This window comes from Drosophila sulfurigaster, chromosome 3 (genome assembly GCF_023558435.1).
Source record: "Drosophila sulfurigaster albostrigata strain 15112-1811.04 chromosome 3, ASM2355843v2, whole genome shotgun sequence".
In the NCBI taxonomy this organism is placed as follows: Eukaryota; Metazoa; Arthropoda; class Insecta; order Diptera; family Drosophilidae; genus Drosophila; species Drosophila sulfurigaster.
Genome location: NC_084883.1, coordinates 44,233,112 through 44,245,242, shown reverse-complemented (window position 1 = coordinate 44,245,242; position 12,131 = coordinate 44,233,112). Strand labels below are relative to the sequence as shown.

The window sequence follows — 12,131 nt, the reverse complement described above, 5'->3', positions numbered from 1 at the left end:
TATTTGTAAATACACCACACTTAAATATTTTATTATCTCAGTATACTCTAGCATGTGCTCCAAATGGTCATACTGAAGGTAGCCGGCATTGTTAATGCTGCATTTCAAATGTATCGCATTTAATTTCTGATAACTTAAACATCGATATCGATGTCGATTCGAAATACAAAACAATCGCCGCAAAGTAATTTAAATTTTATTATCGAAATAGACTATAGACTGTCATCATAGCCTTGGATATATTCGTAAACAAAACGGGTAACAATTGCATTCACATTGTGCACACTCGGCCAATGTAGATTCTGAATATTGTCATCATCCTGGAGCCATACATCTGGATAGGTGTGAGGAACAACATGCATCACGGGTACACCTATAAATAAATTAATTAATCATAAATTCAGTAAGTTGTACAGTCAATATAAGAACCTACTCGCATTCAAGAAAGGATAGTGGTCGTCATACATGTCAGTATCATGGGACTTCAGCTTATAGAATAGCTGCGGACATTTGATAAGCTGTCCCGATTGACGCAGCTTCTGCTCAATGTTTGCCATCATCTCATGCAAAATATAAGTCCGCTCATACTTGCTCATATAAATATGATTTGGTGCGCCAATCATGTTTAAAGTTATGACCACATTCTACGGATTTTTATTGAATTATTCTTGGGTAAATTGCTAAATGTTATAATACACTTACTATGCTCTCCAATGGCAAGATTTTGTTATCGACAAAGTTCTGGGAGCCAAACAGTGGATAAGTAGCATCGTTGATTCCCTCTGCGGAATCGTGGCCATCAAAGAAAGCCAGCTACAATTAATGAAAGTAACAGTCAAAAGTGTCATTAACTTTAAGCTAACAAAAAGAGTACTTATTATTTTACTTCTAATTACAATATTTTTATTTATTTACTTACTACTTATTTTCTGTAATAAGAAACTTGTGCATTTCTGTGATTGCGTTTCTTTGTGAAATATTTTTTAAATGATTTCTAGAAGCATATTTCGTTTGAAATTAAGTTTTTGCCGTTTCTTCATCTTAATAAAACAAACACACGTTGTTATTTATGACTTCAACTTATTGACTTATTTTAAGCGTCAAGAAATAAATAATTTTTAATAATAAATAATAATAAAATAATAATCATTTAATAATAAATGATTATATTATAATTTTGCTTATCCAATAGTATTTAATTAAAAATTAATGTTTTTAGCTTTGAAAATCTAAATCTAACTTTATATTCCATTCATACTCCTTATAACATAACTGAATTGCTTACAGTGCCTACTAATTTCAGCTGTCAACTCACCACCAATCCAACATCCCGACGCTTGAGGAGATCGATGTCAGGCAAGGCAGTCAATTTCTTAGCCATGTTAAGGAGCAAGGCACAGGAAACACCTGCATCGGTGGCACTCACAAAGAACTCCCCAGACTCCAAGTACTTCGTGTCATAGTGACAACTCAGCAATAGAAAACGTTCTGCCAGTGGATTACTTATGCCCAAGACATTTGTCAGTGGTAAGGGATCTGTGATTGCATCTTGAAACACTGTAAATCCCAATTGATTCAACTGATTCACAAGGAATTCCCGGACTCTTGTGTGTCCGGAGCTGCCCGGCCAACGTGGTATTAATATTCTATTGAGCACAGCAATAAAATGTTGCTCATCGCTGGCAATGATCAACGTCGATTGGCGTCGGATGCGTGACAGCAAAATAATTATCACAAATACCGAGAACAACGAAATGTAGAGCCAACTGCGGTGCAACATTGCTGCAAGGTTGAGAAGGTGAAACTGCAACTCAATATTGTAATTAACTTACTTTTCGTGTTATGCTCCATGACTGTAACGATTGCCATTGGCCATGGTAATTAAAAGGTAAAAGTTTCTAAAACCAGCAACGACTAGAAGATATCATATAGTAACACTTAAGTTATTATAATTTTAAATACATTTACATTTTTATTTAGAACCCTGAAGTTTAGAATAGTTAAATACAATTTAAGTAAAAAGAGTCTTTACGAAAACGCTTTGCATTAATACAAATTGTGTGTGTTTTTATCTGCCAATTTGGTTCGGAATTGTATAAAGTTGGAATTAATTTCAGTTGCTTTTTGTTTACTAAAAATTAAACTAAATTTCTATGAAAATAATATGCACATAATATGTCCAATCAACAATGTCAATTACAACTAAATCCATATACTATTACATTATTTAGCTAGGAACAAATTTGAATATATAATAATTACAAAAAAATATAAATCATTCATTTTGAAAGGCAACAAATTGTAATTTCCGGCAGACCGAATATGAAATACCCTTGCAGATATACGTATTTAAAAAAACATACTATATAAAACTAAATGCATTTGGAATTTCAATAACTAAACGCTCATGGAACATTTGTTCTTATGGCAACACATTTCAATTAACGATAACGGACAAGTTTTGAATAAAATTTGGAATACGAGTTATATACAATAGTTATATGATCTGCAAGGGAATGGTATGGTAAGTGTATACAGATATATGTAGATAGATGCACTAAGCAGACTCATCATGAGATAATTATTAATGGACACACACATACAGATAGAATCAGAATGCATGTGGTAATAGATCAATTTAGCTGCACTAAGTGAAAGCTTGTTTCGAATTTACAACATTTACAGAGAGAGATGGTGCTTTGATTCTGAATCGATTATATCTTTGACCATCTACACAATCACACATGGGACTGGCTGCCAGTTTCTTTTGTTTCTTCTCACAACAACTCATCGCTGCGACACTTCGCGACGCTTCAACACATCGAAAATGACATCGGATGCATTTTGCTTATTTGCCGAATCATTCGCTGAGTCGTCATCCGAATCGGTTTGCTCCAACAGTGGCACACTAAGTGTGGCATGTGAACCCGACGCTCCTGCACTGGAATTACTTTTGTTGAACTCATATTCAGCGGACATATCCTCGCCATCGTTGTCCAGCTGCAGAGCCAACTGTTGTTTATTCAACATCGCCATGCTTGTGTATTTGTGCCACAGGTGACAACAGATGCCGGCCAAGCAGACGCCAAGGCCAACCAGATTGATGGAGCTCAGTTGATCGCCTTTGTAGGCCACCGCCAAAGCGAGCTGGCAAATATCCTTGAAGATGCCGGCAATGGAGAGCGAGAGACTGGATGTTTTGCAGAGCACGAGGAATTCGGTGACCTCCATGAGAAAGGCAATGAGAGCACCCAACGTAACCTTGGCAATGTTCCAAAGGATGTCCGAATCGGACATATGATGAATATCCTGCATGCCCTGATGCAGCTTGGGACCTGTGTGAAAAGTATTAAATAGTTATTAATAAACAGAACTTTACACATTTGCCGTTGCAAGCTGCAAACCTTCGATGAGAAATACGAGCGGCAAGAGTGCAGCAATCATCCAGGGCTGCATGTGAAAGATCATATCGATGGGATTGTGCAGACCCAACTTGGACTTTTGCATGATGAACTGTGCGAAACTCCACCGAACGCCGCTGCTCAGTGAAGCGACGAGTATAAAGATGAAACCCAAGGCATTGAACTGTGTCGACTTGTAGGTGAACATAAAGAGGCCGAGTCCAATCAGACCCACAATCAGAAACAGCGTCCAACTCTGCAAGCACAAAAAGATAAACGATAGAATGTGCAATATGTTGAGCAAAACATAAAAAAGATAAAGATAGGAATTAATAATTATAAATAAAGCAAATAACAAATATAATTAATGTAGAAACTTATCTATTGATAAAGCAAACGAGAAACACGATAAATTCACCATTTTTTTTATTTCAACAATAATTTTATTGTATTAGAAGCAAATAGAGAAAACTTGCTTTAAAAAATAAAACTATACTTTTATTGTAACTTTAATAAAAAATGAAAATTAAACTACAAAACCTAACCGGCATAATTACAGAAATTCTCACACTTAGAAAAAAAAATTATTTATGAATTGAACATGCTAGAAAAAGTTTTTAATTAATTATAGTCACGAAAAACTTGTAAAACTCATGCCTAAAAATATCTTTTTGAACAGTTCTCAGATAAATAAATGAAAATAGAATGCTCACCTTGCGCTCCAATCCCAGCAGTATGGCAAAAATCAAAATAAAGACAATCGTCGAGGATTTGGTCATCGTATACAGAGAGATGGGCACAAGGAGAAGGCCCCAATTGGAGAAGCCAATATCGATGCCGCTCGCGATGCCAGCTGGCGCCATTTTTCTGACAGCAACACGCCAATCCAGTTGGACACGCGTCTTGCCCACACGCATCTTGTAGATGTTGCGGATCAAGGCGGCGAGCAGGAATTTCAAGAGCAGATGATATGTGACAATGGTCAGTGGAATGGGCAGATCCCGTATGATGTCCGTCTGATAGAAGGTCAATGCAATGGAGAGTGTTAAATAGAGTAGCACAGTGACCAATGTGGAGATGGCCATCTGCATGAAACGTGCATCCGTATGGCGAGCCATTCCCTCGTGCAAATGATGCGGATGATGATGATGTTGTGCGGACGTAGACGTGGCGTCGTTGACGCTGCCGCTGCTGCTATCGGCGTCGTTGTTGCTGTTGCTGCCACTTCTGGCGTATTTAAAGTTGGCATGCGTCGACGACGACAGCTGACGGCGCTCTAACTTCAGTTCGACTTCCTCAATGTTGTTGTCATCGTTGTCATCGGCGTCACTGCCAACGCCGCTATTGTGGCCGTTGTCGTTGCTGCCGTCGCCGGTGTTGAGGCGTTCATATTTGGGCGCTACCATTATCTCAAGACCATGCCCGAATGGGGCGCGATGCTGGCTGCAATTACAATACTAACAATCGCCTAAACACTTCTTTTTCTCTTCTGTCTTTCTTTAACTCCGTTATCTATAAGTTTATCGACGCTATTATTGTTGTTGTGGTAATGCCATATGTTTCACTTGCCAGAATACTGCGCTGTTAAATTCTTGGGGTCTTTTGTTGTTTTTGCTTTGTTGTTACGTTATCTAGCTCTACGTTAGCTTAATGGATTGCTTCGATAGCGAATATTACGTTTCCATTACTTTTCTTTTTTTTTGTGGTTCACTCTCTGCCTACGTCTGCTGTTTACTGCCAACTGTTTATACAGTGTTTGTTGTTACTGGGTTTTTTTGCTTGCTCTCCTTTGGCTTTTTCGCTTGGCCATGTTGACGTTTGCATTGTGTTGTGAAACGTTGCAATTTTAGTGCCGATAGGTTCGATAAATCGATACATGTGCAAGCTTTTGTTTTTTATTGCATTTATTTATCTCAACGATTTATGTACAATGTGCAAAACAGTTTTAAGCTTACATTAATCAAAATTACAATGATATCTTTGTCGCAAATTGACTGTGCGCTTAAATAAATGCATCTTTTTTTTATGTTGTTCATCAGCTCTACATTTGCTTTGTTTACGCCTCGTCATAGCTCCTATTTTGTGTGTTGTCTTAAAGTTAAGCATTTTTCAACTGTTGCAGCACAATCGGCGCTATTGATTGGAAAAAGTAATTGTTAGCATTTAATCAACAAAAACACCTGTATTTACATAAGCAGCGCACGTTTTTCCTTCATACTTACCCAGTCGAATAGCTGCGCAGAGAACACCAAACATGACGAAGTTCATTCGAACCTCGGCCGCAACGCGCTTTGCCTCCTCCGCGGGATCGGGTTGTGATTGTTGTAGACGGAACATTGTAGTTTATTTATTTATGTTTTCTGTTTAATACTTGCAAATTGAAATGCGGTAGGCTAAAACAGCTGACCAGTGTGACCACAATTATGACGGAATTATAAAGCGCAGTGTTGCCCTAATGCGTCAAAACCAAACGAACCATACAGCGATATCGTTTTGGGCAAATGCTAACTTAAAAGTTTAAAGAATAGAATTGCGCAATTAAAAAACTATTATTACATATTTCGTGCGTGCCCTTGACCCAATGATAGTATAAAATAATTTACATTTATGTTAAGCAATTTTGTTATCGATTGATCACGAATTCCAATTAGAATTTATCGATTGAGCGACCAACGGATATTTAAAAACCAAAACGACACGTGCAGCTTTTCCTTAAAAATAAAAACTTCATTGATTGCATATTGCATTGTTTTTGTATTTTTTGTATGTCTCGTGGCATTTCTTTTCTCTTTTGCAAATATATATATAATATTTATGCTTGTAACTAAGTACACAATTACATACACATTTACATATAAATACATCTACTGCACATACACATACATATATGTATGGTAAATATGTATATATACATATATAAGTATATAGCTTCTGTGTATAATTATACAATATTATCGCGTCGTTCCATTTCATTTTATACGTGTATATTATTTGTTTTTAAGCATCTTGCTTTATCTCTGTACTGTTCTATTTTATTATTATTATTATTCTTTTTTTTTTATATTATTTTTTAACTTAGTTTCTCCTGTTTACTTGCTTGTCTTTGTTCATTTTATGTCTAAATTCTTTGCAGTTTTACATTCAAATTGTACACACACAACTAGTATTTAATTTAGGCGCTTAAAAGCTAATCTCACTACGACTCCTATCATTCATTATCTCATTAAAAATATACATATACATAAGTATATAAGGGCCAGGAAGGGAGGTGAGGAGCGGGTGCCGTTTTGTATTTAGATCTGAATTCAAATCAAGATCAGGTGGTAAGAAAGGCTTACATTTTGTTTTGATCGAATAGCAGTATCATTAAAACAAAATAACATTATTGGTGTAACTAAATGGTAATTGTTGAATTTAAGTATTAAGCTAAATGATCTTCTACTCAGTTCGTCTCGTATAATTCTCAAAAATCCCATATTAACATTAATATTTTTGTTTTTGTTGATGTTCCACTTTAGCCTATACAAAGCAAAGCACCCTGTATTTCACTGCATATGAAAATATGTAATGCGGCAAATCTTTGTTTTTATAAAACGATTTTAAGCGTGATTTAGAATATTTATCTTGCTGCACTTTTACATTTAATTGCTACAATTATTTTTATGGATTTTCCTCTTTTTTTCTTGTTAACACTACACATTTATCAACATTTATTATTTATATGTATATATGTACTATTTTTTTTTTACTTTAATGTATATCGTCGTTCTGTCATCGATCTTGAGTCGTTCATTTCTATTATCCTTTCGTATACATTTGGAATTGTTTGTTTTCTATTCTGTGTTTGCTTTGAAATTGTTTATCAAAAAGTGTTTAGGAACTTTAGCAATAATTCAAAAATGGTTTAAAACGGTTCGCGGGCAAAATCCAACACAAAACCAAAAATATACAGATAAATAAAAAAAAAATAATAATAAAATAGGCAAATATTTATATTTTTAGAAAATAATATTTTCTCTTATTTTTTTGTTTGCTGTTGTTTCTCCGTCTGACACTTTATACATACAAAATTGGAGTTGGGCTTTGTACAGAACTTGTTGCTTTGCTATCGCACAATGTGATTAAGATTAGCATTAGTTTAACTCGTAGTTTGTGTTTTACTCCAGTAACTAAATAGTATTAAGATTAAAATAATGATAGCTAAATCATCAACATCATGATCATCATTGTTGTTTAGTAATTGCTTTCTCTTTTTTGTTGTTTATCCAAATTGTGCCAATTTGTAAAATAATAAAACTATAACGACTAAAATTAGAATTAATTAAAATTAACAAAACTCACTTTTAAGGACCCGCGTCACGGGTGTGAGGGGCCCGCCAAAAAATGTACAAACTAAAGGCTCTACTAACTGCTATAGTATAGTATATATATTCTCTATATATCTGCATCTGTATCAGTATCGGTAGACTACGTAAATATTTAGGTTACTTCTGCTGCCACTTAAGGTAATTACAAATTTGTTTAGTTGTGTTGCTGCTGCTGCATATGGTGTGTGTTTTGTGGGGGAAGGGAAGAGCGGGGTGTGTAGGTATAGGTAGCTAGGCTTAAAACAATATTTAAATAATTAGACTAACTTTTTTGTTGTTTTTTAAAAACGAATTAAATTGGTGAAAACTCTCGCCGTTGGATTGATTATATAAAAAAATCAAACAGCGTCTCATCAATATAATGGCGGCATTTACAATGATTTTAAAAAATAACTTTTCATCTGTAAAAATGTTTCTTTAGGAAATTAGGGCAACGTTGACTATGTCAGCAGAATTCTATGAAAGCGCTCTGAACAATTGTACAACAATCTCGCTTAAACGTTAAATGCTAATAGAACAATTTGAAATTGAAAATTATGTTTATAACAAATGATTTAAAAAACAATTTTTTTTTTAGTTTTGCACTTTCGACTTAAACGCAATGACTTTTTGCTTAATAAATGATTTTTGTTACTTGGGGAGTTTTGTTTGCGCTTACAATTAAAGAGTTATTTTTCTTGTAAAGGTATTTTAAGGAGCTTGGAAATTGTTGTGGGGGGAGAGATGTTGGGATCTATTGCCTCGATTATAATTGTTGTTTGATATATGTTGTGTCGGTTTGTGGTTGCGGTTGTGGCTATTGACGACTCAGTAGTTTCTGTGTGTGTTTAGATCATGATCATTCTCATCTAAGAGGCCATTTCGGAGCGCTAGGTGCTGTTGGCGACGGTTTATCATTATAGTATAATTTTTTTATGTTTTTCGTTTAGCTACTATTGAAGCGTTTTGCTATACATTCAGGTCTAATCAGACTATAACTATGATGCTCTCACTAACACATATTCCATGAAGCAGACGTTTCTGCTTTGCTGTTGTGAGATACAAAGAGTTTCGAGTAGTTTTTTTCAGACCTGATAATTCATCTTGGTAAGAACTTCTTAGTCACATTTAAACCTTAACAACAACAACAATGTTTCGCTACAATTAAACAACTAACAACAACGTAAGCGTATACACCACCAACAACGAGAACAACAACAGACAGCACAAGAATCGCGCAGCAAACAACAAATGAGCAGAACAAGACAATTCAATGTTTATTGATTCGTCGCCGTCGTCGACGATGATGTTGTTGCTGCTGCTGTTGTTGTTGCTGCTGTTGTTGTTGTAGTTGCTGCTGCTGCTCCAGCGCCACATACGCGACATCTTGCTCATCGCCACCATTATCATCATCATCATCTTCGTCGTTCGCTTCGTTGGCCTCCTTGAGCATATACTCGAGGAGCAGCTCATCGACTCATCCATCGCGTTGCGAAGCAGCCGCTGCTGCAGCCGCGGCAGCTGCTGCCGCTGAAATGCCATTCGTTGGCGATTCCATTTTGATGACACCCAAATGCTGAAGCTCCTCGCCTCTTGGATGCTGTATGCGTCCGACAACCACGCCGCCCATGGTCACGAAATTACCATCCGCTGTCACTGCACCCAATTGCATGGCGCTGGACAAATCACCCAAAGCGGCCACATTGAAATGATGATGCGGCGATGTGCCATTGCCATGCTGCGTTTGCTGCAGATGCGATTGCTGCTGCTGCTGTTGTTGCTGCTGGTGTTGGGCCACTGTCGTTGTTGATGGCAATGTTGTAATTGTAACTCCCCGTTGATGTTCGATGTGGTGTTGTTGCTGCTGCTGTTGCTGATGTTGTTGCTGCTGCGATGGCGTTGACGACTGTTGATGATGCTGCTGTTGTTGTTGCTGCTGCTGCTGCTGTTGCTGCTGATGGAGATGATGATGTTGCGCCAACGCCATGCGTCCTAGTCACCCCTCGTCCTCCTCGGTTTTGATCTTGACAGGAACGTAGACCTTGTCCATGACATGGATCTTTATGTGATTGTTGAGCGTACTGGATTGCCGGAATTGTTTCTTGCATATGACGCACTCGAACGGCTTTTCACCTGCAAAGGAGGCTAGGATTAGTTGCATAATTCAACAAAAGACACACAAGTCAATTCTATACTCTCACCCGTATGGATCTTCACGTGATTTGCCAATGTGCTGAGCTGACGGAAATGCTTGGGACAATAGTTGCAATTGTAGGGTTTTTCGCCCGTATGAATCTTCAGATGATTCGTCAGCGTGGACGATTGACGGAACGTCTTATCACAAACGTTGCACTTGTAGGGCTTCTCACCGGTATGGATCTTCACGTGATTGGTCAGCGTGCTCAATTGCCGAAAGCGTCGATCGCACACCGTGCAATGAAACGGTTTCTCCTGCTCCCGTCCGCCGCCTCCATTGCTGCTATTCGAGCCATTGCCCTCGCCCGACGCATGCTCAGCCCCGCCGTGTCCATTGCTGGTCACATAGTGCGATCCGTCGCCGGTTAATTGTGTCGGCGGACTATGCGTTGCATTGGCCACCAGATGCGCCAGCGTATGCGCTGATGGCGCCTGTCCCGCCTGCGCGCCCTGTGCGGATTGAGGTTGCTGCTCTGCTGCGGCGGCTTGCGCTGCCGCGGCCTGCGCAGCTGCCATGGCGGCCGCTTGAGCGGCATTGTGTGCCTCCTGTGCGATGCCCGTCAAATGCATGTTAAAGGGTAAAGCGATTTCTGTCGGCGCGGGCGGCTGTTGTTGTTGCTGTTGGTTATGTTGTTGCTGCTGCTGCTGTTGTTGTTGTTGTTGCTGCTGCTGTTGTTGTTGTTGCTGCTGGGCCTGATGCTGGGCGTGGGCGACGGCTGCCACATGGCTGGCATGGCTTGCCTGTGTGACCGTATCGTTGTTGTTATTGTTGGCGCTGGTTGTTTGCGGTTGCGCGGCAACAATGACAATGTCACAATTGCTCATTGCCGCAGCGGCCTGATGTGCGTGTGGCAGGCTCTTGATATGCATCATCGACTGCCCTGGACGTCAATAAACTATTGGGCGGGACAAGAGATGTGTATGTGTGGCGGTGTGTGTGTGTGTATGTTGGGGGAGGTGGAGGAAGGAGAAAGGCGCGTTTAGGCGTAGGCTCAATAACAAGAAACTTCGTGACAAGTTTTTTGGCGCGCTCTGCTCACAAATGCCACGACATGCTGGCTGGCCTGGTTGTGGTTTCTGCTGCTGCTGCTGCTCGTTGCTCTTGTTGTTGCTGTAGCTGCTAGTGCCTGCGCAAGAAAAAGACAAGACAAGCAAAGAGAAAGAGTGAGTGAGAGCGAGTTGGTGAGTGAGCGAGTGTTAGATTAGAGATGAGCAATGTTGTGATTCGGCCTGTGTTACAACTGTGACTATCGCAAGTTTACTCAAGCCAATATTCAAATTACATGGCACTGTAATCAGCAATTATCGATTTACAGTCAAACGATCACACACACACACATACACAAACGCACATTGGCTCTCTCTGATGTTGCCCAACTCTGCAAGAGAGAGCAAACAAACGAAGAGAGAGAGCGAGCGCGATGAAGTGAATGTGTTGTGAGCGAATTAGTTGGCGGCATCTTCTTTACATGTTATTTCGGTTTTTTGCTGTATGCAAAAATATGTGAGGAATTCCCAAAAAACTAACTGCGAAATCTTTTTTAAATTATTCATTCAAACTGGGCTGCTGCGGGCTTTTGTTATGGCCAAAAAGGTTCTGCGGCTCTCTAACGAGTGTTTAGCATAAATTATATAAAAAGTCGAAGTCGAAAAAACAACAAACTATTGAGTGGCGATTATGCATTTGAAAACGCGCCCAATGCATGTAATTTGAATTTTTGGCTCTGGTTTTTACGTGCGCCGACAGGTTCCACGTTCCAATTGCTGCTGCTGTTGTTGTCTCCGTTTCCCCCACACACTCTCTCACACACACACACACACACATTTACACGCAATCGGACACACACACACACGCGTTTACACATTCACATGTTTTGGGGCGAACTGACAGCGTGTTACTTTCTCGCGAATTACATGTGTTTTTCATCATCATGAACGTTACTCGATTCGATTTTTATATGACAGCGAAAGCTTCTAATCCTTTTGCTATCCCTTTTTCGTGTGTACATGTATGGGTGTTTTTGGCGGCTATTGGAAATATCCGTGTTCAATTTTTCCCTTTTTTAAAAATCCACTTTAAAGTAGTTTTTCCACATTCGATCTTGTCGTTCACGTTCGCGCTTCTCACCTTGTCGCTGCTGCTGCTACTCGCTGCCTTACCCCCCTCTATCATCGACAAACGACACAA

The 12,131-nt window shown here is 38.9% G+C and overlaps 4 protein-coding genes across 4 annotated transcripts; all 4 read right to left on the bottom strand.

Annotated features, from left to right (window-relative positions):
- Positions 1–180: 180 nt before the first annotated feature.
- Positions 181–1,780, bottom strand: LOC133841862 (glutaminyl-peptide cyclotransferase-like). The gene is made up of 4 exons (XM_062274642.1): positions 1,316–1,780; positions 703–813; positions 434–644; positions 181–373 (listed from the first exon to the last, which is right to left on the bottom strand). The coding sequence occupies exons 1-4, from the start codon at positions 1,778–1,780 to the stop codon at positions 213–215; spliced, it is 948 nt and encodes a 315-aa protein (XP_062130626.1). The 3' UTR covers positions 181–212.
- Positions 1,781–2,543: 763 nt separating this feature from the next.
- LOC133841860 (solute carrier family 35 member C2) lies at positions 2,544–5,113 on the bottom strand. The gene is made up of 4 exons (XM_062274640.1): positions 4,971–5,113; positions 4,115–4,913; positions 3,405–3,657; positions 2,544–3,335 (listed from the first exon to the last, which is right to left on the bottom strand). Exons 2-4 carry the CDS (start codon positions 4,805–4,807, stop codon positions 2,788–2,790), a joined length of 1,494 nt encoding a protein of 497 aa, XP_062130624.1. The 5' UTR covers positions 4,808–4,913; positions 4,971–5,113; the 3' UTR covers positions 2,544–2,787.
- LOC133841864 (uncharacterized) lies at positions 5,057–5,834 on the bottom strand. The gene is made up of 2 exons (XM_062274645.1): positions 5,624–5,834; positions 5,057–5,534 (listed from the first exon to the last, which is right to left on the bottom strand). The coding sequence occupies exons 1-2, from the start codon at positions 5,736–5,738 to the stop codon at positions 5,500–5,502; spliced, it is 150 nt and encodes a 49-aa protein (XP_062130629.1). The 5' UTR covers positions 5,739–5,834; the 3' UTR covers positions 5,057–5,499.
- A 1,556-nt stretch (positions 5,835–7,390) lies between these two features.
- Positions 7,391–10,821, bottom strand: LOC133841859 (adult enhancer factor 1). The gene is given in 2 exon segments (XM_062274639.1): positions 7,391–9,880; positions 9,949–10,821. Coding segments are annotated over 2 exon segments (1,524 nt in total). The 5' UTR covers positions 10,817–10,821; the 3' UTR covers positions 7,391–9,224.
- Positions 10,822–12,131: the final 1,310 nt, after the last annotated feature.

What these genes read in the sequence shown, in the direction of transcription:
- LOC133841862 (XM_062274642.1), bottom strand. Translation starts at nt 1,780, where the DNA reads ATGTTGCACCGCAGTTGGCTCTACATTTCGTTGTTCTCGGTATTTGTG. An exon ending in GTCGGGATGTTGGATTGGTG is followed by an intron (nt 814 to 1,315) that starts GTGAGTTGACAG and finishes CATTAATTGTAG; the next exon opens with CTGGCTTTCTTTGATGGCCA. An exon ending in TCTTGCCATTGGAGAGCATA is followed by an intron (nt 645 to 702) that starts GTAAGTGTATTA and finishes AAAAATCCGTAG; the next exon opens with AATGTGGTCATAACTTTAAA.
- LOC133841860 (XM_062274640.1), bottom strand. Translation starts at nt 4,807, where the DNA reads ATGGTAGCGCCCAAATATGAACGCCTCAACACCGGCGACGGCAGCAAC. An exon ending in TGCTGGGATTGGAGCGCAAG is followed by an intron (nt 3,658 to 4,114) that starts GTGAGCATTCTA and finishes TTGTGCTTGCAG; the next exon opens with AGTTGGACGCTGTTTCTGAT. An exon ending in GCTCGTATTTCTCATCGAAG is followed by an intron (nt 3,336 to 3,404) that starts GTTTGCAGCTTG and finishes CTTTTCACACAG; the next exon opens with GTCCCAAGCTGCATCAGGGC.
- LOC133841864 (XM_062274645.1), bottom strand. Translation starts at nt 5,738, where the DNA reads ATGTTCCGTCTACAACAATCACAACCCGATCCCGCGGAGGAGGCAAAG. An exon ending in CTGCGCAGCTATTCGACTGG is followed by an intron (nt 5,535 to 5,623) that starts GTAAGTATGAAG and finishes TCCAATCAATAG; the next exon opens with CGCCGATTGTGCTGCAACAG.